The 24420-nt window shown below is 42.0% G+C and overlaps 1 protein-coding gene and 1 long non-coding RNA gene across 5 annotated transcripts in view; one reads left to right on the top strand and one right to left on the bottom strand.

Moving 5' to 3' along the window:
• Nucleotides 1-24420, top strand: part of FYB1 (FYN binding protein 1) — a 164868-nt gene that overhangs the window by 40067 nt on the left and 100381 nt on the right. For all 4 annotated transcript variants that reach the window (XM_086677625.1, XM_025924428.2, XM_025924429.2 and 1 more), the window contains exon 2: nucleotides 22535-23696. In XM_086677625.1, the coding sequence (XP_086533751.1) occupies nucleotides 22562-23696 (1135 nt within the window). In that variant the 5' untranslated portion in view covers nucleotides 22535-22561. The remainder of the gene's footprint in view (nucleotides 1-22534; nucleotides 23697-24420) is intronic.
• LOC147584081 (uncharacterized) lies at nucleotides 10998-12330 on the bottom strand. Its single transcript, XR_015240865.1, has 2 exons — nucleotides 11620-12330; nucleotides 10998-11249 (listed from the first exon to the last, which is right to left on the bottom strand). It is a non-coding gene; the product is annotated as an uncharacterized LOC147584081 (long non-coding RNA).

Below are 24420 nucleotides of genomic sequence, written 5' to 3'. Positions count from 1 at the left end.
CATGAATGGGGGAGGGGCAGAGAGAGAGGGAGACACAGAATCGGAAACAGGCTCCAGGCTCTGAGCCATCAGCCCAGAGCCTGACGCGGGGCTCGAACTCACGGACCATGAGATCGTGACCTGGCTGAAGTCGGACGCTTAACCAACTGCGCCACCCAGGCGCCCCACATTCCTGAAAATTTAAGCATGCATCACCTTAATAACAAGGGCAGTCTCCATTTTAACGATAATACCATTATCACACCTAAGAAAAGTAAAAATTTCTTTATCATTTAATTGCCCACTTTAAAATTTCTCCAGTTGTCCCAACATTATTCTATAATTTTGTTTTGTTCAAACCAGGATCCAATCAAGCTGTACATACTGCATTTTATTATATCCCTTTGGCATCTTTTAATCTAGAAGAGTTCCCCTACCTTTTTATGTTTTTCAAAACTATTTTTAATTGTTGCTAATGAATATGATTTATATGAATTTGTGTATGTGTGTGTATGCATCCTGGTACACACAGGCCACAAAAGCAGGTCCACACTCCAGATTCATGCTGGGAGGCCTATCTCTGCACCCAGGTATGGTCCATCCAAAGTCCCACTTCCAAAAGCATATATATATATATATATATATATATATATATATATATATATATAGTCTTTATTAGTGCATTTACCTATTAGGCATGGAAAGATGAGAAAGAGAATGCTTTCTTTCATTGCCATTTGTTGAAGGCTTTAGCACTGACTAGTGTTAAGAATGAATTAGATGAGAATCACTTGGGAGAGGAAGTGGCTACAAATGAGATTGTGGGGCTCTACCCTAAACCTACCAAATCTGAAATCACTCTTTTCTTTTAATGTTTATTTTATTTATTTTTGAGAGAGAGAGAGAGAGAGGGAGACACAGAATCCAAAGCAGCTCCGGACTCTGAGCTGTCAGCACAGAGCCCAATGCAGGCTTGAACCCACAGACTGTGAAATCATGACCTGAGTGAAGTCGGACGCTTAACTGACTGAACCACTTCAGCACCCCACACTTTTGTTTAAGTTTATTTATTTATTGAGAGAGAGAGAGAGAGAGAGAGAGAGACCACAAGCGGGGAAAGGGCAGAGACAGAAGGAGAGACAGAATCCCAAGCAGGCTCCACACCGCCAGCACAGAGCCTGATGCGAGGCTCGAACGCATGAACTCAGATCATGACCTGAGCCGAAACCAAAAGTAGGATGCTTAGCCAACTGAGCTACCCAGGCGCCCCAGGAATCACACTTTTAAAAGTACCTTCACTTATTCTTCAGAACACTAAACTTTGAGGACTACTATTCTAAAGACACAGAGATAAATTAAGAATTGGGCCCTCCCGCCAGCAAGTTCGAGTGGACCAAGACATAAAACCATGAGTACTCTGATGCCATGTGTACTCTGAATGGCTGAGGAAGTGTCAGTGAAGGCTTTGGTGGGGGAGGTAATCTCTGAGTGGGGTTTGAAGAAGACTGGGTTACCCCAGGTGAAGAGGAAGGGGAAGAAGGTATGGAAATAGAATGAGAAGTTCAGCCGTATGCAGCTGGAGATGTGACATGGCACGAGCTGATGAAGGAAATCCTCATAGTCCATGTTAAGGAGTTTAGATTTTTTTTTTTTTTTCTGAAGGGTTGGAGAGCCACTGAAGGGCTCTGGAGACACGATCTCCAGTTCATCATAGGAAGATCACACTGGGAAGCCTTGGGAAGAAAGGATTAGAGGCAGAACAATTTCATAAGAAGCCACTGCAGCTAAAGAGACAGTGATGCAGGCAGCACACTGGGGAGGGAGGGTAAGTGGGGTTCAAAAGACACTTCATAGAAGCCACAGGACACGCTGCTGAGACATGCATGCACGCAGGAGTCAGAGAAGCGAGTCCAAGGCTGATCCTCGGCTCACTGTTCGTCTCATGTAAATAGGTGCCCGCGATGCCTGTTGGACATTCAGGTGAAGATGTCCCTGAGGTTAGGTGGTCACCTGGCCAGGAGAGTAAGCGAGTACCTCAGAACTGAACACATGCACCGTGAGACGATGCACCTGGGGCAGGATGGTGAGGGGAGACAGGCTCTAGATCAGACAGAAGGCTGGGTCGCACATGTGTGCTCAAGAAGGACCTTGCAAGCCCACTTGAACGGGTACGACCAACCAGTACGAAACCCCATGGTTTTGTTGACACCCCTGTGCCCTTTGCCTACTTCTAGTACATTGATTTTCTCTCTCCACTCTTCTCAATAGCGGTCTCCGAAATGGAGTGAACACAACAGAAGGAGGGCTCAAGATAGTTTGTTGGACAAGGAGGGAAATTGTTAGCGGGATTATATTTTTAAAATCTCATCTTTGCTTTTCTATTTTTGCTTACACTTTATCATGGGTAAAGTATATTTGCAAAGTAATGCACTTGTGTGTGTGGACGGTTAGCTAGATAGATAAGGCTCACTAAAAGATATCCACCTACTAGGGGCACATGCTCAAATATATCTTACTGCTAGCTACACATAATCAAAAATCTTGAGTGGCCACTCTTCTGCATGACAAAAACTCAAGAAAGGAGAGCCTCCAGGAGGAGAAGGGGAGAAATGGGCCCGGCTCTCGCATGCCGACTTCTCAGAGACTGCTGGCATCTTTCAAAAAGTTTTGCCGGTTAGCAAAACCCCACACAGCAGAACCCCTGGAAGCTATTCAAGTCCTTGTACCTTTTCTTATTTTGAATGCATATGTAGAATCTAAGAAGCTGAGCGTTGGAAAAACCTTTGATATTGATCAGCTAGTTTTCTGCTTCGCCGAGAAGCAAAAAGAAAGGGCAGGTTGGAGGAAGGAGGGTGGGGTCAGAGGGATCCAGGGTGGAGGAAAGTAGAGAAAAACCATCTTTTTTTTCACACACTAACCTGGAGCCTGTCCTGCCCCTTGCAGGTTGTAATGTTTGTCTGGTTTGTGTGTGGGAACACTGAGGGGTGGAAGGGGAGGGAACTGTTACAGTTACAGAAACTAAGCGGACCTGTTTCTTGGCTTCTGTCCTATGCGATGCATTCTCATCCCAGTTACCAGTGTGTCTGGACACACTGGGGAGTTTTGACAGCAGATAGTGAACTCACTCTGGGAATTTACACTTTACATAACCTGTGATCAGAGCGTGATTGGCTTCAAGACAAAGCTCCTGACAAGGGGAAGTCCATCAGCCGGGCGGGGCCAGTTTGGGGAGGGTGTGGCCTCATTTGTGCTTCACCTGCGGCTACTTAGTCTGGAGCCGTAGTGAGGCTGGGGCTCTCCTGACAAATGTACTCCCTTGCTGAGCAAGCCAGGTCGAAGCCTGCCCAATCTGCCTTCGCACCATCTCCAGATCCTCATGAGAAGGGAAGCCATCAGGATTGTGCTAAAGCCTAACTTGAGACCAAATCATTTTCACTCCCAAACACATTCATGATTTGTTTTCCGAGTAAGTCCCTGGAGACCGTCAAAGGCACAGCACAGCAGGCATAGCCACCAGAACCAGATCACCTCTCCTTGAAAGGTGGCTCCACTGGCCATTGGCTTCGTGTCTCTTCTTGAAGAACTAGAATGTTAACTGTCACTTTTTTTAATTGAGAGGAAATAAATGTTATAATTGCTCAGTTCAGGAACACTAAGTACAGCATTTAATTTAGAGAACAGAAAAGCAGGCACGTTGACAGGCCACACGTATAAACAGTCCCATGCTGCAGACAGAAATAGGGTAAGGTTTCTCAACCTGGGGTACAGGTGAAGATGACGGTCAGATAGGAATACTAGAAGAATTTACCTGGGTTGTAAAGACAGAAATTCTGGCATCCTAAATAGGTATTGTTACAGGTAGCAACAAGCTGAGTAAGCTGACTTCCTCCAGCCTCCTAACATAACCCCTGACTCACTACTTTTCCCCCTATGGTATTTTATTTCCTTGTGTTGCACAATAGAGCTGCACATAATGGAGAAGAATGAGCCTGGTTTTCAAGTCCACAAAGAAAGAGCTATTCATTTGAGACCTTCATCATTTGCTTAGAATTGCTCTTGCTGGAGGAGGGGAGAGTCCTAAACATTTAATAAGAGAGCCAGAAGCATTGAGGTGTTAGCTATAATTTTGTAGCAGATGTAATGTAAGATCTAGTATTTGAGTTAAGAAACCTTCGAATGATTTTATTTTAGGAAATTGCTCAGGTTTCCTTGTAATTTGTTAAAAGCTTTAGTGAGTAGCTACAAAAATAATGAAAAGTAGGTGTTTGAATAATAACGCAAGATTACACTATTGTTTTCCTTTAAAAATACAATGCAAGTAGTTCTTTCCGACTCCATCCTCTGGTAGCACCATCTCAAGAAGGATTATATGTGAAGAAAAATATACCTCTCATATTTTGTATTCTTTCCTTTAAATGAAGGGGAAAAATACTGCTGCTATACAGTGACTTAAAAATCTTACATTAATTTGCTGCTTCACAAAAATCGTTGCATGTATCCAGAGCACTCAGTAAAACAGGCTTAGGCCAGAAAAAATGCATTTACTTTTGCATGTTCTGATTATAAGCCACATAACATCGAGGGGCATGGGGAGAGCCAAATGGAATTTGTATCATCATTATCATGGTTTTATCAAATAATAAATTATTGCATATTTCTTCCTTTGTGAGGAATTATAAAAATAGAGAAAAATTGTTTATTATTATGTAATAATAAGATCAACTCAATATAAGATAGATTCAGGTAAGTATCTACACTTTTCATTTATTTCAGGAACATTTCATTATGTTACCAAACTCACCTCATAGTGTTTTACTTATTTTTATTAAATCTCCAAACCTTTCAGACACTATCAATGAGCATAGCTACCATTCAATTTAAATACTTAAATTTTTAAATATAGTCTTTGTAAATGTGTACATTTCTTCTCCCCTATTTTAGAGCAAAATTTATTTCTATCTCACAGAGTTGTAAATTGCTGGGTTCACCTTTTCCTGGGACACATGCATTAAAAAAAGTAACTACCCCACAAACTAAGAAGCCTCCCTTGGCCCGTAATAAATTAATTCACTCAACAATGTTTATAAAGTGCCTCTGTGTGCCAGGCACTGTACTAGGAACTATGGATCAAAGACCAGCCACAGCCCCCACCCTTAAAAAGCTCAAGGTCTAGTGAGAGAGACAGACTTGTCTCCAAAAACTGAAAGATACCTCAGAAGCCAGAGCAAGGACATCCTGCCAAGTCTTAAGGGACTGAGTTCAAATGGAGATGACATCTACACTGGGCTTTGGGGCTCGCACAGGAGTTTACCAGGTAAATGTGAAGAGAGGAGATGCATTTCACGAAGGCAGGGCATGTTCTGGGTTCGGGGAGATATTGTTTTGTTGGTATCTTTGGCATCAGAGGGAGGTTGGTGGGCAAGAAAAAAAACGTAAGACTGACTTTGAAACTTTAATATTTCTTCTCTTTCTGTCTTTCCCTCTCTCATCCGGCAAAATCCCAGGACAGTAGAGTTGCCCGCTGATGTCAGGACCCAAGCCCCCTTCTGGCTCTGCCACCCCTAGAGCATTGCTCTCCTTCCTCATCAGTGAGCCGCAGCGGCTCAGGCCCCCACAGCATTGCAGCCAGCAGGAAGGGGAAAGCGTGCTAGGTTAAGGGTACTATCCAGGAGCTACATAAATCTCTTCTACTTTGATCCCATTGGCCAAATCTTAGTCATATGACCACATCTAGTGGCAAGAGGGGCTAGAAAATGTTTTCTTCTGTGTAGTCACATGCCTGGATAAAAATGCAAGAATTCTCTTGCCATAAAATAGGCGTTGGCAAATTTTTTTCTGGAAAGGGCCAGATAGTAAATATTTTAGGCTACATACAGCCTTTGTCATGTGTTGTTGTTCTTCTTTTTAGATTCTGGGTTGGTTTTTTTTTTTGTTTTTTTTTTTTTTAATTTTTTTTTCCAACGTTTATTTATTTTTGGGACAGAGAGAGACAGAGCATGAACGGGGGAGGGGCAGAGAGAGAGGGAGACACAGAATCGGAAACAGGCTCCAGGCTCTGAGCCATCAGCCCAGAGCCTGACGCGGGGCTCGAACTCCCGGACCGCGAGATCGTGACCTGGCTGAAGTCGGACGCTTAACCGACTGCGCCACCCAGGCGCCCCTGTTTTTTTAAACTCTTTATAAATGTAAAAATCCATTCTTAGTTTAGCTTATACAAAACAAGCCATAGGCCAGAGCTGGCACATGGGCCATGGTTTACAATCCCCTGCTGTGGAAGGGAAGGAAACCAGACGGGGAGGGAAGTGACCATCTCTGATGCGACTGCTACAAGATTATAAACACTAAGAAGAATCTTGTCTTGTTCACTTTTCTAGTCTCAGTATAGTGCTTGGCCCATACAGTAGGTGCTTAATGTTTACAACTGATGGATGGATAGGTGGATGGATGGATGGATGGATGGATGGATGGATGGATGCATGGATGGAAAGAAGGCGAGGAGGTTAATTTAACAACCGCAATTTGTTAAAATTCCACTTAGTCCCAATGGTAGTCTCTCAACAGAGATTGTAACTTGAATACTCCAGTCGTTCCAGAATTTGAAGGAAAGTTTAACCAACAGCAGAAAAGAGTGAAACCACTGGGCTTTCCGCCACATGCACCCCCATCAGCTCAGAGAGCCGAGCACTCATTTCATCTCCCAGTTGCAGATGAAGTTAAGTCCCAAATCTTCCATGGCTCAGAGTGGACCTCCCTAATCGACAGCCCTCTCTCTGACCCCTCCTGCAGGAGGGCAGCCCCAGGTGTGTAACAGGTTCCAGAACCACAGCCTTCTGGCTCCTCCCCTTGCATGCCAAAGTGGCGGGCCGGAGAACCTCGTTCCGAATTTGTCCTTAAAACTGTCATATGTTTGGTGGGAATGTCAGCAGAAGCGTCCGGGCTGAACAGACAGTTTTTAGTTCCCCTTATTCTCCCCCTTCTTACTCAATATCCTGAGGACATAAAAGAACTTTTCTTGACTCGGTCAGCCTAGTGGGGGGAGGGAGGGGTGGATCACTCAAGCATTCCCCTGGACATCACCCTGCCAGGCATCAGAAAGTTCCACAGTCCTCAGACTCTACATGCTGAGCAGACACAACAGCCCAAAGTGAGGGGCCCCAGCCCCTGGCCCCAGGAAGATGAGCCACATGAGGCCATCCCCCCCACCTCATTCTGCAGGAGTCAGGTAACCACTTCTTTCAAATAAATGTGTGAGTTTTTACAGCAGGATTTGGTGCCGTCTCCAAATTTTGGCAGTATCGACTGTGATAGCTGAAATAACTAAGAGAAAGACACATTCTGCTGGAAAATAGCCAAAGAGGTGTTCATCAGACACTAAAACACAGCCTCGTTGTGGCCAGAGGGTGCTAAGCAGATAAAAATGTGTCTGTCACTTGCTGTTTCGTAACTGAATAGGGCCTCTCACATGTTCCTGTTCCAGCCTCTGGTTCAGCTGCTCTTAAACGAAGTCTTACAACAGAACAAGAAACTTGGTCCTATTGGGCACAGACGATTTAGTTCACCCTGGCTCCTAACAAGTGTGTGCTCATTCTTTTGATGAGGAGGAGCAAATTTCAATTTCCCCTCAACCTTAAGATCTGGCAGGGGATGGGGACTCGTGTGAAATTTCTACACAGACCAGGGAAAGGAAGCTAGGCCGCCATCAACCCTGCCATCTCAGGAGTCCTGGCAAACAGGGACAAAGGATGACAAAGGACTACAAATGATCTGAGGAGATCTTTCAAAGTGACAGTAACTAAAAACAAAATTCAGTTCGAGACTTTGGCCCTCTCATATGAGTTTCTGCCTCTTCTGAAGAATTCATAAGGCCTTTTCCCATCCTTTTCATGAGAGTTATGATGAGGTATTTCACAGAAGAGCATGGGCCTCTTACTCTGCCTCCTACCAGCTATGTGACTTTGGGTGAGCCACTTAACCACTCTGTGCCTCAGTTTCCTCTAAAAAATGAAGACAAAAGTAGTACTTACCTCAGTGAGCTGTTGTAAGTATAAAATTATATAAAGTTATTGTTTACTAATATGTAATAGTAGATTGTTAATATTTGCCACTTAAAGCAGTTTGGCGTTAGGTAGAGATTATTCCATGTGGAAAAATAGATAGGTTTATGAACACAAGGCAAAGTCATGGCTGTGCTTTTCTGTCCATGCTGCAAGACCTGTCAGGAGAGGTTTTATGTAGACCAAAACATGTGCATATAGGAGGCAAGGAATAAACTTCAAATATGATAATAACCCAGAAATTAATGTTACAGGTGAGGGGCAAGAGGAAGACATCATTCTTTCCAGTAAAACCACATCTTTAAAAATCCTCCACTAAAAGTTATCACGAATATCAAAGGCATTGCAGTGTATTCGAGAGACATCCTGGGAGAAGTCAGCCTTCTGTTTTAGAAACAAAAGTCTGGGAAGGATTCCATTTTTCTAGGGGAATTATTTACAAGATTCAAATTCATGCTGCCTGCTTGTCACTTCCATCCACTTAACTACCAGGAGCTTCAAATGCTCCACAGCTCCTGCCCACATCCCATAGGCCCCTTCTTTGGACTTTGGAGCTCAATAAAGTTGTTTCTAGGGGAAATTCACTCTTGAACGTTATGGCGGTCCCATCGAGCAGTCACACTGACACCTAGTGGTCTAAAAGTTAAGTGCAAGCACTTAGTCCATTTTAATCTCTCTTTTTGTCAAAGCCCAGGGGCAATATGTCCCAGGCATGTATTTCTATAGTTGCTGAGTGAAGAGAAGTGGATGTTGGAATCGTCTCTGTATCAGCCACTAGGAATAAACCAAATATGTATGTGTTTGAGAAGAGATGAAAATCCCATGAGAAATTTTAGAAGCTGAAATTACCTGATCAGAAGCTAGTAGAGGGTTTCTCTCATAGATATGGAGAGTTCAGGGCTTGTCCTGTTCTTCTACTTCTGCTAACTGGCCTCCTTACTCGAACAAGAAACAAGTAAAACCATTCAGTATATAAATTCAATGTATGATTTATTAATAATATTGCTGAGTCCACGCCCTGGATGTTGGTCAGATCTTGCTTCCAAGAGCAGGTTAAATGACACAAAAGCTCACGTGCAACATGTAACTGATTCCTCACTCTGTCTTTCCAAGTCAGGGACAACCCCAGCAGGAATGCCTGCTCTAGGGTGATAACGTATGGTGGCCCAGACAAGGTTATCATGCAAAAAGACTTTCTGGCCTTCATCCTGAACTTCATCCATTTAGGCACTTGGATATTCATAGAAAAACAGCACAAAGCATATTGGACTTTTGTGAAGGTGGGCATATCAGTTTCCTGTGGCTCCTGCAACAAATTATCACAAACTAGATGGCTTACAACAACAGAAATGTATTCTCTCACAGTTCTGGAAGCCAGAATTCTGAAATCAAGCTGTAAACCAGGCCATGCTCCCTCCAAAGGCCCTGGGAGTGTATCTATTCCTGGCCTCTTCCAGCTTCTGGTGGGTCCAGGCATTATCTGGCTTGTGGCTATATCACTCCAATCTGTCTTTGTCTTCACATGGCCTTCTCCTCCTCTTATCTTTCTCCCTTCCGTATTTTATAAGAACACTTGTTCCTGGATTCAGTGCCACCTGGATAATATAGGATTATCTCATCAGATGATCCTTAATTAGGGGCTCCTGGGTGGCTAAGTCAGTTCAACTATAATTGTTGAACTATATAGTAGTTCTATTTTTAATTTTTTGAGGAACCTCCATACTATTTTCCATAATGGCTGCACCAGTTTGCATTCCCACCAAGACTGGACAAAGGTTCCCTTTTCTCCACCTCCATGCCAGTATTTGTTATCTCTTGTTTTCTTTTTTGTAATAGACATTCTGACAGGTGTGAGCTGATGTCTCATCGTGCTTTTGATTTGCATTTCCCTGATGATGAGTGATGCTGAGCATCTTTTCATGTGTCTGTTGGCCATCTGTATATCTTCTTTGGTAAAATGTCTATTCATGTCTTCTGCACATTTTTAAAATTGGTTTGCTTGTTTCCTTGTAGGAGTTTTATGGTTTCAGGTGTTACATTCAAGTCTTTAATCTGTTTTGAGTTAATTTTCATGTATGGTGTAAGATAGTGGTCTGGTGTCATTCTTTCGCATGTGACTGTCCAATTTTCCCAGCACTATTTATGGAAAAGACTACCTTTTCCCTGTTGTATATTCTTGATTCCTTGGTCATAAATTCATTGACTATACATGCATGGGTTTATTTCTGTGCTCTCTATTCTGTTCCATTGATCTGTGTGTCTGTTTTTATGCCAATACCTACTGTTTTCATTACTATAGCTTTGTAATACAGTTTGAAGTCAGGTAGCATGATGCCTCCAGTTTTGTCCTTTCTCAAAATATCTTTGGTTATTTTTTTTTTAATGGTTCCATACAAATTTTCGGATTGTTTGTTCTATTTCTGTGAAAAATGCCATTGCAATTTTTATAGGGATTTTATTGAATCTGTATATTGCTGTGAGTAGTATGGACACTTTAATGATAATAATTCTTCCAATTCATGAACACAGAATACCTTTCCATTTATTTGTGTTCTTCAGTCTCTTTCATTACTGTCTTTTAGTTTCTAATATAAAGAACTTTCACCTCCTTGATTAAACTTATTCCTAGATATTTTATTGCAGATGGGTTTGTTTTCTTAATTTCTCTTTCTGATAGTTCATTATTAGTGTTTATAATCACTTTGGTATCCCAACATGCCACATGCTCCCATTTGTCCTCATGGTTGGCAGGGCTGGTGATTGTCTTATGCATAAAGAAACCCTTAGATGAGCACAGCAGGATAGGATGGGTCATATACCATGAGCTGCTTGAAAAAAATCTCCCAAGGTGATTGTACCATACCCTGTGCTTCTAACTTTCCCTGTCCCATGTCAGAGGAGACCATCCAAAACACCTTTGTTTATTTAACCCATCAGTTACAAAAATAACATTAGTCAGTGAGGTGTGCTTATACCACTCAAGTAATTTTTTATTGTTTTTATTTATATTAGAGATCTGACATTGGTCCTTTGTGACATTTTTGCCACATTTATATGTAAGTCATTTAAAACGTCTTAAAAGTTTTGAAAAAATATTCTCAATCAAACAAAATTTCATCCGGACAGTAGAATGTCTTCAAAAAGCTTGATCTTGTTGAAAGATCATTTTCTCCTCCATTTCGAGTCATGTTCATTTTCCTCTTCCAATTACTAAAACTAGGGTAAAAAGAAAGAAAATATCCCACTGTGGAAAAATATCAAAACAATTGTATCATTTACAAAGAGTTTTCATTTAATTTAATAATCTTTCAGATACTACTCAACTATTTACACCACTTTTTTGTGGTAAAATATACACAACATAAAATTTGCCATTTTAACCATTTTTAAGTGTGTACAATTCCATGGTCATAAGTACTTTCACACTATAGTATGGCCATTAACACCATCCATCTCCAGAATGTTTTCATTTTCCCCAACTAAATTCTATGCCCATTAAACACTAATTCCCCATCACCTCCTACCCTCAGCCCCCGATCATCACTATCCTACTTACACTCTTTATGAATTTGACTACTCTACGTACCTCAGATAAGTGGAGTCATACAATATTTTTCTTTTTATGATTAGCTTATTTCACTTCACGTAATGTCCTCAAGGCTCATCCATCTTGTAGCACTAAAGAGTTTCTTCCTTTTTCAGACTGAATAACATTCCATTGTGTGCATATAACACTCTTTCTTCATCCATTCCTCCACCGTTGACACTTGGATGGCTTCCCCCTTTTGACTTCTGTGAACAACGCTGCTATGAACATGGGTGTACAAATATCTGTGCAAGTCCCCATTTTCACTTATTTGAGTGGAATTGCTGGATTGAAGAATCAGCATGGTGTTTTCCACAGTGGCTTCACCATTTTATATTTTCACCAGCAATGCACAAGAGCTCAATTTCTCCACATTTCTTGCCAACATTTGTTATTTTCTGGTGTTTTTTTTTTTTTTTTTTTATAATAGCATCCTAATGGGTGTGAAGAAATATCTCATGTGGTTAAATATTTTAATTAAAGGATATCTTTATTTTAAAATAATAGGTGACTTTCTCTATCGTATTTTCATTCTTTAAGAAAACCACAGAATTTTAAAAATCATAAAAACAAGAAGGGATTTTGGTATGTTTAATTTTTTATTTCTGTTCTTTGAATGAACCATCGATGTTAACAGTATGTATGTGTGTGTGTGTGTGTGTGTGTGTGTGTGTGTATACACACACACACACACACACACACACACACACACACATTGCTTTGTATCCAGACAAAAGGAGTTATTTTATATGAATTCATTGCTATCAATCTGATTTTTGCCTTGGGCCTTCCCAAATCATAGCCTCCTTCCCTAGCTAGATCAGTTCACACCCTTCAACTTCCTTCTGCAGCCAGATGAATAACAAACACCATCCCAGGGGGACAATGGATGAACCGAATGGTGCCCCAGGCCCCTGAACTGCCGATTGGATTATTCATGTCACTGACTCTAGGGGGCAGTTGTTTGGGGAGAAAAGAGACCTAATAGGTCATCCAAGTAAACATCCCACCCTGATGTGACACTCACAGAGACCAAACATCAAAAATAAAGTCAGCGGCATTGTTTGTTTTGTCTTCTCTCACCCTTTTCAGATTTCCTGTGATGTTGCAAAGTCCAGCAGGATGTCTTGGCCTCAGGCCCCATATCCCCTGTCTTGCTTTGTCTCCTTGCTCATCTTAGATCTGCTATGGTCGCGACCGTGGGTAGAACAAGTACTAACACACCACCTGCCATAATGAAGGGTTCTTGGGCAGAAGGTAAATCATTAAGGTTAGGTGGAAGACGTTTTGGATCAGAATGAGAAATTTGTCTTCTATGTGAGCTGAGGATTCAAACTCAAACTTGTAACCATACAAGAAGGAAAGAAAGTCATGATTCCTCTGATGTATTTAGGCAAACATGGGATTTAGAGTCAGAAAACCTAGGTTTAGTTCTCTTTTCTACCATGTGCTGGAGCTTGGTTTTTCCTTCTCTGACAATAGGAATAAATCAAGCTTTGAGAAGATCAAATAAGATATTGTATGTAAAATTTTGTTTTAAAATGTGATTATTAGGTCTAATAATAGAATTAGAACAGATATAAAATGCCAAACTCTAGAAATTTTTGTTAATCACGCAAGTGTACATGGTTGGGGGGGGGGGTGTTGAGGGCATTTGGACCCTGAAATGAGTAATCTTAAGCACAAATTTTAAACTAGATGGTGGCTATGTGCTACATCCAACAACTACTGGCACATTAGCAAGGAGTCATCAGTTCTCTCAGAAGAAAATGAAGGAATGTATGAAGGAATGGATAAGTGAACGCCCAGAGCAGTGGAAGCCATGAAGCATCTTGGAAAGATGAGGGACCAGGGGAAAGAGGGTAGCTGGTGTTAAGAGCAAGATATACACCATGAAAAGTCTGAAATTGAGAACAGCATGATTTTAATAAGAAAGGGTGCAACCTGCTCTAACAAGTCCCGTGGTGACAAAGGTGAGAGAAGTTGCTCATCTCATGACACAGTCTTGTTACTGTGACTTATGGGAGAGGAGAAGCGAGGCAAGAGGTGTGAGGTGAACGCACTGTTAAATCCTGATTACTAAATACTGAATGCATTATTTTCAAAGTTCAAAAGGAGAGGCGGAGCAGGAATGCAAAGGGGGACATGAAGGGAGGGCTTCATACTGCCATGTTCTGTAGAGTGGGGTTTCAAAATTTCCCTTTCTGTTTGTGGAATCTTTCATAATCCTTCACTTCTAATGGCTAGGTTCACTCTCCTCCATTCACACTCCGGATCCTTTACTGTAACCGGTCTTGATTAACTTGTCAACACCTTCCTCTTCTGAGCCGATTTCTTCTCACAGGACTTTCACATGCTGGGAAGGAAGTCTCTAGAAAACCCCATAGATGGCCTCATCTCCCTACCCCAGCCCACTCCATGTAGACCATACACTTTCGGTTTCTAACTTCCTGTTAAGTGCAGAGAGAGAACTCATGGCCCGGGCTCCCGTGTCTATGTGTGTCTGTGTGATTGTGTCTGTGCTGCAGGGAACATGGAGACTGAGAAAAAAGGAAGCAGAACATTTCTATGTTATTTTTTTCCCAGGTCAAACAGCATCTTTCTCAGCCATCAAGAGTTTTTATTTTAGATCTCGTATGTTTTTAGCAAAGTAAGTTTTATTTTGCTGGTGTGTACTACGTATATATAAAAATAGAATAACCACTAGAAATAGTAAATGAAATTAAGATCTCTTTGAGATGATAGAGTTGGAGGCACAGGAAAAATGAAAGAACTCCACATAATGGAGTGTACTTAAATATTGTCTTAAGATCCAAATAAGCCGCTAGTAAGACATCTATGAAAACACTTCAATTACCTACAAGTTTGTTAGTCAAAATGTAAATTCCTCAGAGACTATCCTCTAATTGATATATTTAGTTAACTCAGGCTGAGTGAATTATGCAGTAAGCAAATGTAAGTTAAATTTTCTATATAAGCTATGCAAAATGGCTAACAAAAATAAATGGTTTGGGGGCTGTTTGTCGTTCCCTACCACCAACATCTGACTTCGTATTCTCTACATCCTGTCACCATTCCATTAGCATCAAGGAGTCAACAACTTATAGCAGAACAAACTTCAGAAACATGTAAGAAGTCACAGTGAAGTTCCTGATCCATTTTGCTTAAGCCATCAGAAGCCGTGACAAAGTCAGAACCGTGTTGGTGCAGGAGCTATTTGGTAGGATAACCAGAAAGGTTTGAAGGCTCTACTTTGTAGAAAGATGGTGATTTTCAAGCCCGATTTTAAATACAGAAGGTACATAAAAGCCTAAAGCATCAATATACCTTGAGAGTCCAAGGTGACACAGAATTTGGAAAGTGGGCCATCACTGGCTGAGCTTTACTTGCTGCTGAACTATCTTGTTTCCTCTACTTCAATTCCCTCTAGAAGAGAGAACACAGTAGGAACAAGGAAAGGATCCAGAACAGGTGCCTGAGGTAATACAAGGGGGAATAATGATGCAGAGGTTTTCTGCTAAGGTACTTAGGCCAGCCTCCTGAAGCGAAATGGCCAAGTTCACCTGTGTTGAGGGGATCCAAGCAATACAGCTCCCAGAGAGACCCCACTCGTGCCAGGTGTTTTCTTCTTCCTCCTTTACGCCTCACAGCAGGAGGCTGGCTGCCGGGCTTGTCTGCAGTTCCATCTTCACCTTTACAAGCCACCGACAGTCCTGTGAGGGCTCCCCCACCGCTTCCGCCATCAGCTCCTCCTACCTGTGCCCTTGCCCATTCTGCAGAGCCTGAGCTTGCCCCGAGAACTCAATTTGTGGTGAGGAGCATGTTCCCACATCCTGTTGAAGAGGGGCCTGGTGCTCCTCCAACCTCGGAGGCTCAGCCAACTGGAATCCATCATGGCCCATTCACAATGAGGTAGAGACTCTGTGAGACAGAGAGCTCTTAAAAACAGATTCATGAGAGGGGTTCAACACCCTTCAAGAAGCTAAGGAAATCATGTCCCCAGCTATCACGTGTGGGCTCAATCATGGTGAAATTCAAATAAACTCAGCCCATCAGCCAGTATGTGTGATAGATATTATGGAAAGAAATGTGCCAGGCATTAGGGAGGTCTTGTTTGGGTGAGTGGTGGCAGAGGGGGGCTGTTTTCGAGGAAGAAAAATAAAAACAGTTCCCTGCTCTTACAACTCACTGGGGAAGAAGAGTAGACACAGTGTGTACTTAAGTTAGAATCCACTAGGTACCTCAATATTTAGAAAGTGTTAATGGGGATGAAAAAGGCGTATTGCAGTTTCACTGTCTCTAGTGCCCAACCTGCCATCTATCATCTTGTGAGAAGTTGTAACAAGTACTGTATTTTCAACCAACTTCTATTAACTCTGTCTTTACAACTTATAGCAAGTAGAGTGGTTTTATTAAGTAATCTCTGACAATGAATAGTTTTAAGAAAGTTTGTTTTCAGATTAAAGCAATTCCCTTTTCCAAGTTCACTGAGTATAGAAGATTAAGTCTCTTTAAAAAGAAAAGAGGAGTGCCTTTTTTTCTTTAAAAAGAAAAGTCGGTTGCTAAGCGTCCGACTCTGGCTCAGGTCATGATCTTGTGGTTCCTGAGTTCAAGCCCCGCATCGGGCTCTGTGCTGACAGCTCAGAGCCTGGAGCCTGCTTTGGATTCTGTGTCTCTCTCTCTGCTCCTCCCCCACTTACACTCAGTCTCTCTCCCTCAAAAATAAATAAACACTAAAAAAATTTTCAAAAATGACACAAACACATCTTGAGGTAAAGTCAGGCTTCATTTTAAATTCATTAGTTCCCCATGATTCATGGCTGTTTTATCTTTTGTGTGCTTTATAAATGAAACTTTACAAAGATGACACTTTCAAAGACATGGAACTTTGAAAACAATCTCTAGCAACAGTTTTTTTGTATTATTTAGTTTTCACACAGGTATTTATAGGCTTTAGATTATATTCTATTACAAAAATCAAAAGCAGACTTTCTGGTAAAGTGTTTTCAATAATCCAGGAGTGATATTAACTCAGGGCTTCTCAGCCACAGCACTATTTGGACTGATAATTCTTTGTTGAGGGGCTGTCCTGTGCATTGTAGGATGTTCAGCAGTATCTCTGGCTTCTACTTACTGGAAGCCAAGAATACTCCCTTGGTCAGTCATCTCAGTCAAAGATTTTGCCAGACATTGCCAAAAATGTTTCTCATTGAGAACCACTGGATTCACCTAATATCCAAGATATGTTTAAAAGTATGAGTACTATAAAAATAAATCCCAAACTAAGCAAAACCCTGTTATCATCAACAGTGATAAAGTGTTTTTAATTTTTGATATGAAAATACATAGACAAACTAGCTACAAAGGGGAACATTTTCTTAATGTGTTCAGTTTCTTGATGCCTGTCCTAAATGTCATCTCAGCCTTTGTTTAAGTATGTACCTGATCCATTACCTTCACATAAGTTGCTAAAAGCAAAGAAAGATTTTCTGGAATCTGGAGTTGTTAACTAGCAATGCAGCGGATGTAGCAAATGCATTTTCACTCACAGCCTCCTCCCTGGGGGTTGTGGAAAGCGTGGTAAGTTTATGCCAGTGAAGATACACAATTCTGAGGAAGGGAAAAATATATGGGGGCTAAAGGAAATTCATTTCTATCAAGAGCATTTCCACAGTTACATCTGTGTGATTATAGAGCAAGAGATGGGAGTTGTTTGTACTAAACGTTATATAAGTAGATGGAAATGTAGGTACAGAGGGAAATCATAATGAATTGCTTCAAATGACTTTGGAAAAGAAATTTGAGTAATTTGAGATGACATGTTTGATTTACTTAAAATATCCTGAACTCAAAAGGTCTTCCAGATTTTAAATACCTCTTCTTAGGAATAAGTAGGGCCCAATCTTTAAATCATTAAAAGTTAAAAAGGTTCTGCAAACTAATGTAAGGTGTTAATAAGGGAAACCAGACGCAACTCCCTGTACCATCTTCTCAGTGCTTTTGTAAATCTAAAACCGTTATAAAAATAAAATAAAATAAAAACCTATTTAAAAAAAATGTGCCAATAATATGCACTGATGTGGATCAACTGTAAGGGAAGATGACAGAGATAATATTGAAAATATTTAACCACTGGAATTGTACAGGTACCAAGCAATCAGAATGGTTGCTTGTGATATATCCAGCTGGGCTCGTATATAGCAACTATCAGTTCTGGAAAAAAGCAAACTGCAAAGCAAGGGTTTCCACTTGTGCAAAAAGTGGGGACAGGAAGAATGTGTGTGTGTGTGTGTGTGTGTGTGTGTGTGTATAATTGCATATGCACAGCTTAGAAATATACATAAGACCCTGAGAACAGTGGTTACTTCTGGTGAGGCAATGAAATCAGGATGAAAGAATGTCAAAAAATTTTTTTTATCATTTTTACCTTTCTATCCTTACCATTATGCAAGAAATCTAGCTATTATTGTTAAGATTAAGGGCAAATCTGGATGTTGAAAATCTTCTCTAATAAACTTAAAACAATGATAATGATCAAACAACTCCTAAAGCTAAGCAGTCAGAATAAGTGATTAAATAGTTGTAGAGTTTGGGCTACTGATTTGCCAGATTTATTAGCAGTTCCTGTTTCTTCAAAGTGTCCATCCTATGTAAGAACTTACTACTATTTCTTTCTCTATCTTTCAACATTCAGTGAAAAGTTTCAGAGTGTGGGTAAACCAAACTCCAACACAATAACTCCATTATGTTATCCAGCAGTATGTGTGTTTCAGTCACATTGATTTAAAATTACAACATAATATAACATATGGGGCTCCTGGGTGGCTCAGTCTGTTGAGCAATCGACTCTTGATAATGTCTCTCGTATTATCTCACAGTCATGGGATTGAGCCCCACACCAGGCTCTAAGCTGACGGTGGAGCCTGCTTGGGGTTCTCTCTCCCTCTCTCTCTGCCCCTCCCCCTTTCACACACATGCACACACATGCACTTTCTCTCTCTCAAAAAAAAATAAAAATAAAAATAACATTTAAAAAAGAACATAAGGGGCGCCTGGGTGGCGCAGTCGGTTAAGCGTCCGACTTCAGCCAGGTCACGATCTCGCGGTCCGTGAGTTCGAGCCCCGCGTCAGGCTCTGGGCTGATGGCTCAGAGCCTGGAGCCTGTTTCCGATTCTGTGTCTCCCTCTCTCTCTGCTCCTCCCCCGTTCATGCTCTGTCTCTCTCTGTCCCAAAAATAAATAAACGTTGAAAAAAAAAAAATAAAATAAAAAAAATAAAAAATAAAAAAGAACATAATATAGCATAATGTATAAACTTGTCAAAGCACTATGTTGTTCACCAGAAACTAATGTAATATGTGTCAACTACACTCACATTTTAAAATTCAAAACAAATAAAATAAATATAATTAAATTAAATTAAAACATAACATTAACTGCGGTGCCTGGGTGGCTCAGTTGGTTAAGCGTCCAACTTCAGCTCAGGTCATGATCTTGCAGTTCATGAGTTTAAGCCCCGCGTCGGGCTCTGTGCTGACAACTCAGAGCCTGGAGCCTGCTTCAGATTCTGTCTCTCCCTCGCTCTCTGCTCCTTCCCCACTCGTGCTCGCTCACTCTCTCTACCTCTCTTTCTCTCTCAGAAATAAACATTAAAAAGAATTTTTTTTAAAAAACCATAATGTGAACTATTATAACTTCAGAATTTGATCACCTGGAGAAAATGATATCATATGACTAGTGAATTATAAAAAATAAGGTTGGCAAACAATAATTGGCTGTGCAGTACAGGTTATTCTTGATCTAAGAATGTTACATGCATTCATCCATTTAATCTTGATTTAAAAACAAAACCCTGTGAAAAACGGAGAGTTATTATTATCATTTTACAGAGGAAGAAAACTGAGTCTCAGAGAGGTTAAGTAACTTGTTAGGTCACATGGCCAGTAATTGACAAAATCAAGATTTGAACCCAAGTCAATAATCCTAGAGCCTGGGTTATTAACCATGATGTTGCATGGCCTCCTGGGTCTGGCCTGGCAGCTAAGAGACTTAAGTTCCAGTTCTGAATCAACCACTTCCATATTTTCTACTGTAAAACCAGGACGTGGAGTTTGACAATGCGTTTGTTTGTTTCATGGGTTTTCCCCCATGAAACCCAAGATATGCAGTTGCGATCACTAAGTACGATATTGCCGTAATCTTTTAGTTGCTCTTTCCTCTCCAGTGCAGTGAGAGAGGACGACTAGATGATTCCTAAGGCTTCCCTTGCGGTATAAAACTAGGAGACCCTCTGATGTTACAAGCACGCTTACAGTTACTAGCTTAATCGACTTAATAGCCCCATGAAGCTGCATTGTTATTCCTATGATAGAACTGAGCAAACTAAGGCCCAGAGACCTTATGTCCCCAGCCCTAAGTTCAACAGCTGGTAAGATTCAAACCCAGGCAGTCTGGCTCCCCAGTCTGTGCTATTAACCACTCTGCAATGTAGCGTCTTGTTATAAATCTAGAATAAATTATAGATCTGGAATATACATTGCAAAATATAAAATGAGTCCAGAATAAAGGAGTTCTTCCCCGGAGACCAACTTTCTTACAGATGGGGAGCATGTTTTTGTGTTAATACTTCTGTATGCATCTTGCGTTAGGGTTTGAAGTCTCTGCAGCCGTGATCTCCTTGGGAGGACACAGGGAAGGACCCATCTTCTCCCATTCTATCCCCCAGCACCCCAACTCTCCCTAGTCCTGCTGTCTTCCTGCCTACAGCCTTCAGGGATTGTTTGAGGATTGGAAGATATCATGGGGACAAAAAGAGTGGTCAAGGTAGACAACGTAAAAAACAAGATGTTCTCAGCAACTTGAAGATAGGGTAGTAAGTTAAAGGAGCAAATTCAAACTGGAAAATGGTGTTCTCATCTGCTTTTCTCCTCCTAGCACCTAGGTTCCCTTCCCCCATCCTGCAACCACACATACATTGTGGTTTGGAACAAAGAAAAACTCCAGGTGAGGGCACCACTTCTTTTAAATTGCAAGTTGCAGTATTCATTCAGCTCATTGCCAACCCTTATTTCCCCGAATATGCATTAGAAGCCTGAAGGTGTCAGACCCCAGCCCACGTGTTGTGGGGATACAAGAAGGAATGAGACCATTTGTGGACTTCAGATCCCTAGATACACCTGAGTTTACATTCCTGTGCTCGCAGTTCCTGGCTGTGAGCCCTTGAATAGGCTACTTAATATTTCTTTTTTTTTTTTAATTTTGTTTTTAACGTTTATTTATTTTTGAGACAGAGAGAGAGAGAGCATGAACAGGGGAGGGTCAGAGAAAGAGGGAGACACAGAATCTGAAACAGGCTCCAGGCTCTGAGCTGTCAGCACAGAGCCCGACGCGGGGCTCAAACTCACGGACCACGAGATCATGACCTGAGCCGAAGTCAGACGCTTAACAGACTGAGCCACCCAGGCGCCCCAATATTTCTCTTTTTTTTTTTTTTAATTTTTTTTTTTTAACGTTTATTTATTTTTGAGACAGAGAGAGACAGAGCATGAACAGGGGAGGGTCAGAGAGAGGGAGACACAGAATCTGAAACAGGCTCCAGGCTCTGAGCTGTCAGCACAGAACCCGACGCGGGGCTCGAACTCACGGACCAAGAGATCATGACCTGAGCTGAAGTCGGCCGCCCAACCGACTGAGCCACCCAGGCGCCCCCCAATATTTCTAATAATAGTTTCCATATATTGAGCCCATGATCTGGTTTTGTGGTACGGAGTAGGGCATCGAAAAGTGAGATGTATTTGGACATGTGGCCAGATAGGTGGTAGTGGAGAGAAATAAAACATCTTCTAGGTGAATATTAAAGCACAAAAATGGAAACTGTCACGGCCACAGGTGTATCTTAAGTGATTTTTTTTTTTTTTTGATGCTTCAGATTTTCAAATATTTCTAGAAGAACTAGAAAATGTCAAATCCTTGCTTTGGAAAGAAAGAGCAAATACCATGAATTTTTCCAGACTACATGGGATTATATTCAGAGAAGGGTAACTATTTGTGTCTTTACTGAGTAATATCCTAATTCTAGACAAGGACAGAAACTGTGCAGCAGGCCTTCTAAGAGGGAGTGTTAAATGTCCTTCTAGAAGGGAGGAGACTGGAGAAATGACAAGGCTGGATGTGAGACTTCCCAGCCAGTCTCTACTGCTTCCTGGTCACCTTCCCCGTGGGTTCCCAAGAGAGGACCAGTTTGGGAGGTGATCACATTCTGCCTGCTAGTCTGGTTCCAAATGAATCAGCAGCACTCAGTATTTACAAATAAGTAGAAAAACTCACTATTTACTTATCCAAATGAGTGAGCTTTTCTGCCACATCTCAGTTCTCAAGCAGATAACACCTTAAATGTGGATGGGACCAGAAGTCCTCTTGCAAACCACAGAGATGTTAAACATGGCTGTGCTGTAGAAAGCGTGCCAGCTGGATTTATAGAAGAACTTATTTTCACTTTTTCAAGTGCAGTTTCTGTTTAAGAGGCCCGACTGTAAAATATGGAAGAAGTCCCTTATTAGTCACTTCCATATTTTGTCAAGTAAAACAAAGGAGAAACACACCAAGTTTAGAAGAAATCCAACAGGAGAGCTGGAGAAAGACAAAAGGTAAGTTGTAACTTAAACAGAAATAGACGAGTCAGTCTAAGACAAGCAAAACAAAACAAAACAAAACACTCTATGCACAGCAACAGCCCTCCCCTTCAAGAAACTCTCACAGATTATTTTGCCATAGAGGAAGATAAGTGTTACAATGTCTCCCTAACCAATCAGGGACGCTGCAAGCCTCAAACCAGGAAGCCCTTTAGAGTGTAGTATTTTAAATTGTGCAAGTGAGATTTCTGGCTCTCAGTTAGTTTTTGTTCCCTGTGCTTGTAGGACACAAAAGCAGATGTGAAGTCCCTCATGGCGAAATTTAACACGGGGGGCAACCCCACGGAGGAGGTCTCTGTCAACAGCCGCCCCTTCAAAGTCGCGGGGCAAAGCTCACCTTCAGGAGTACAAGCTAAAAAGAACCTATTCAACAACCAAGGAAGTGCCAGCCCTCCTGCGGGACCTAGCAACTTACCTAGGTTTGGGTCCCCAAAGCCACCTTTGGCAGTGAAACCTTCATCTGAGGAGAAGCCTGACAAGGAGCCCAAGCCCCCGTTTCTAAAGCCTACGGGAGTGGGCCAAAGATTTGGACCACCGGCAAACTCAGCCACCAGAGACCCTGAGGTAAAAGTGGGATTTCCAAAACCTGTAGGCCCCAAGCCCATCAATGTGCCCAAGGAAGATTCCAAACCTGTGTTTCCCCGGCCCCATGGGAATAAGCCTTTGCTTCACAATGTAAACGAAGACCATGACCTAAAGCCACCAGGCCCCAAGCTGGGCTCTAATCCCCCAGCCCAGGAAACTGAGCAGAAGCAAGTGTTCCCCAAGTTGGCTGGGGTTAAAGGCAAGTTTGGGTCAGCCTCCCAAGACCACGACCCCAAGCCCCTCTTAACCAAGCCCGTCTTTGGCCAGAAGCCATCCCTGAGTAGTGATGACAGCCACGAAGACGAGAACGCCACCAAGAACGCGTCTCTACAGAAAGGCCTCCCGACCCCCCTTGGTGCCAAGTCCAAAATGACCCCTTTAAAACCAACAAGGCATGACGAAGAAAATAAAGACCAGGGAGGAGAGACGTCAAGTTCACCTTTCCCTGGCGTGGTTCTGAAACCTGCCGTGAATAGAGGAAGCCCAGGCCTCTCCAAAAATGCTGAGGAGAAAAAAGAAGATAGGAAGATAGATGCTGCTAAGAACGTCTTCCTGAGCAAAATGAATCAGGAGGACCCGGCCTCTGGGGCTCCTCCTGCCAAGTTCCCTAAGATGCCTTCTAAGCTGACAGGGGCAGGGCCATGGGGCCAAAGTCAGGAGAAGGAAAAGGGAGACAAGAATTCAGCCACCCCTAGGCAGAAGCCCCTGCCTCCCCTGTTCACCCTGGGCCCACCGCCACCAAAGCCCAGCAGACCCCCAAATGTTGACCTGACGAGATTCCGCAAAGCCGCTTCTGGAAACAGTGAGTTCTTTTCTCGTTCGCTATTTAACAAGTTTTGTTCTACAGCAGAGGGTGTTTTACCTTCTGGGGAAAAAAAAAAATTGTAACAAGGAATGATTCCATCACCGGGACTCCTGGCATGTGGTGACCTTTCTTTGGCATTTTTTTTGCTTCAGTATGGGAGGTGTGAGAGGCAAAAATCCTTAGTTCTGTGAGCAAGTGCCTTGGTGGGCCGCTTTTGGGGTGGGAAGGGAAATATATCCACTTGATCGATAAGTGGTTTTGCTTTCATTTACTTCCTTAGCTGGGTTTCATTTCTGTTGGATGAGGCTAAGGTGTGTTCCCCTTACTGCCACAAAAGAGTTAGACAAAAAGATGAGCAAACCTTTCGGCTGATGGTTTTCAGACTGGGTCAATTCTGATGCCCGGGAACATTTGGCAATGTCTTGAGGCAGTTGTGATTGTCACTACCGGAGGTTGCTACTGGCAGGTAGCAGATAGAGGCCGGAGTGGCTGCGACACATCTGGGACCACGTAGGGCAGCTTGCCCCAGCAAAATAGCCAGCCCAGTGTCAATAGTACAGAGCTTGAGAAAACCGCTTCCAAGTGATCTTAAATGTCCAGAATGTCATCATGCGTTTCCTAAGCCCAATATTCAAATAAGAGAGGAAACAGGGCTCAGGAAATGCCACTTTCTGTTTTGTAGTTCAGCTGTTTTCTATTTCTCGACATAAATCTTTCTGAA

The sequence above is a fragment of the Puma concolor genome, chromosome A1 (assembly GCF_028749965.1).
Source record: "Puma concolor isolate L17-30 chromosome A1, mPumCon1.1.hap2, whole genome shotgun sequence".
NCBI lineage: Eukaryota > Metazoa > Chordata > Mammalia > Carnivora > Felidae > Puma > Puma concolor.
Note: the sequence above shows the minus strand (reverse complement) of the source record. Positions and strands in the feature narration are given on the sequence as shown.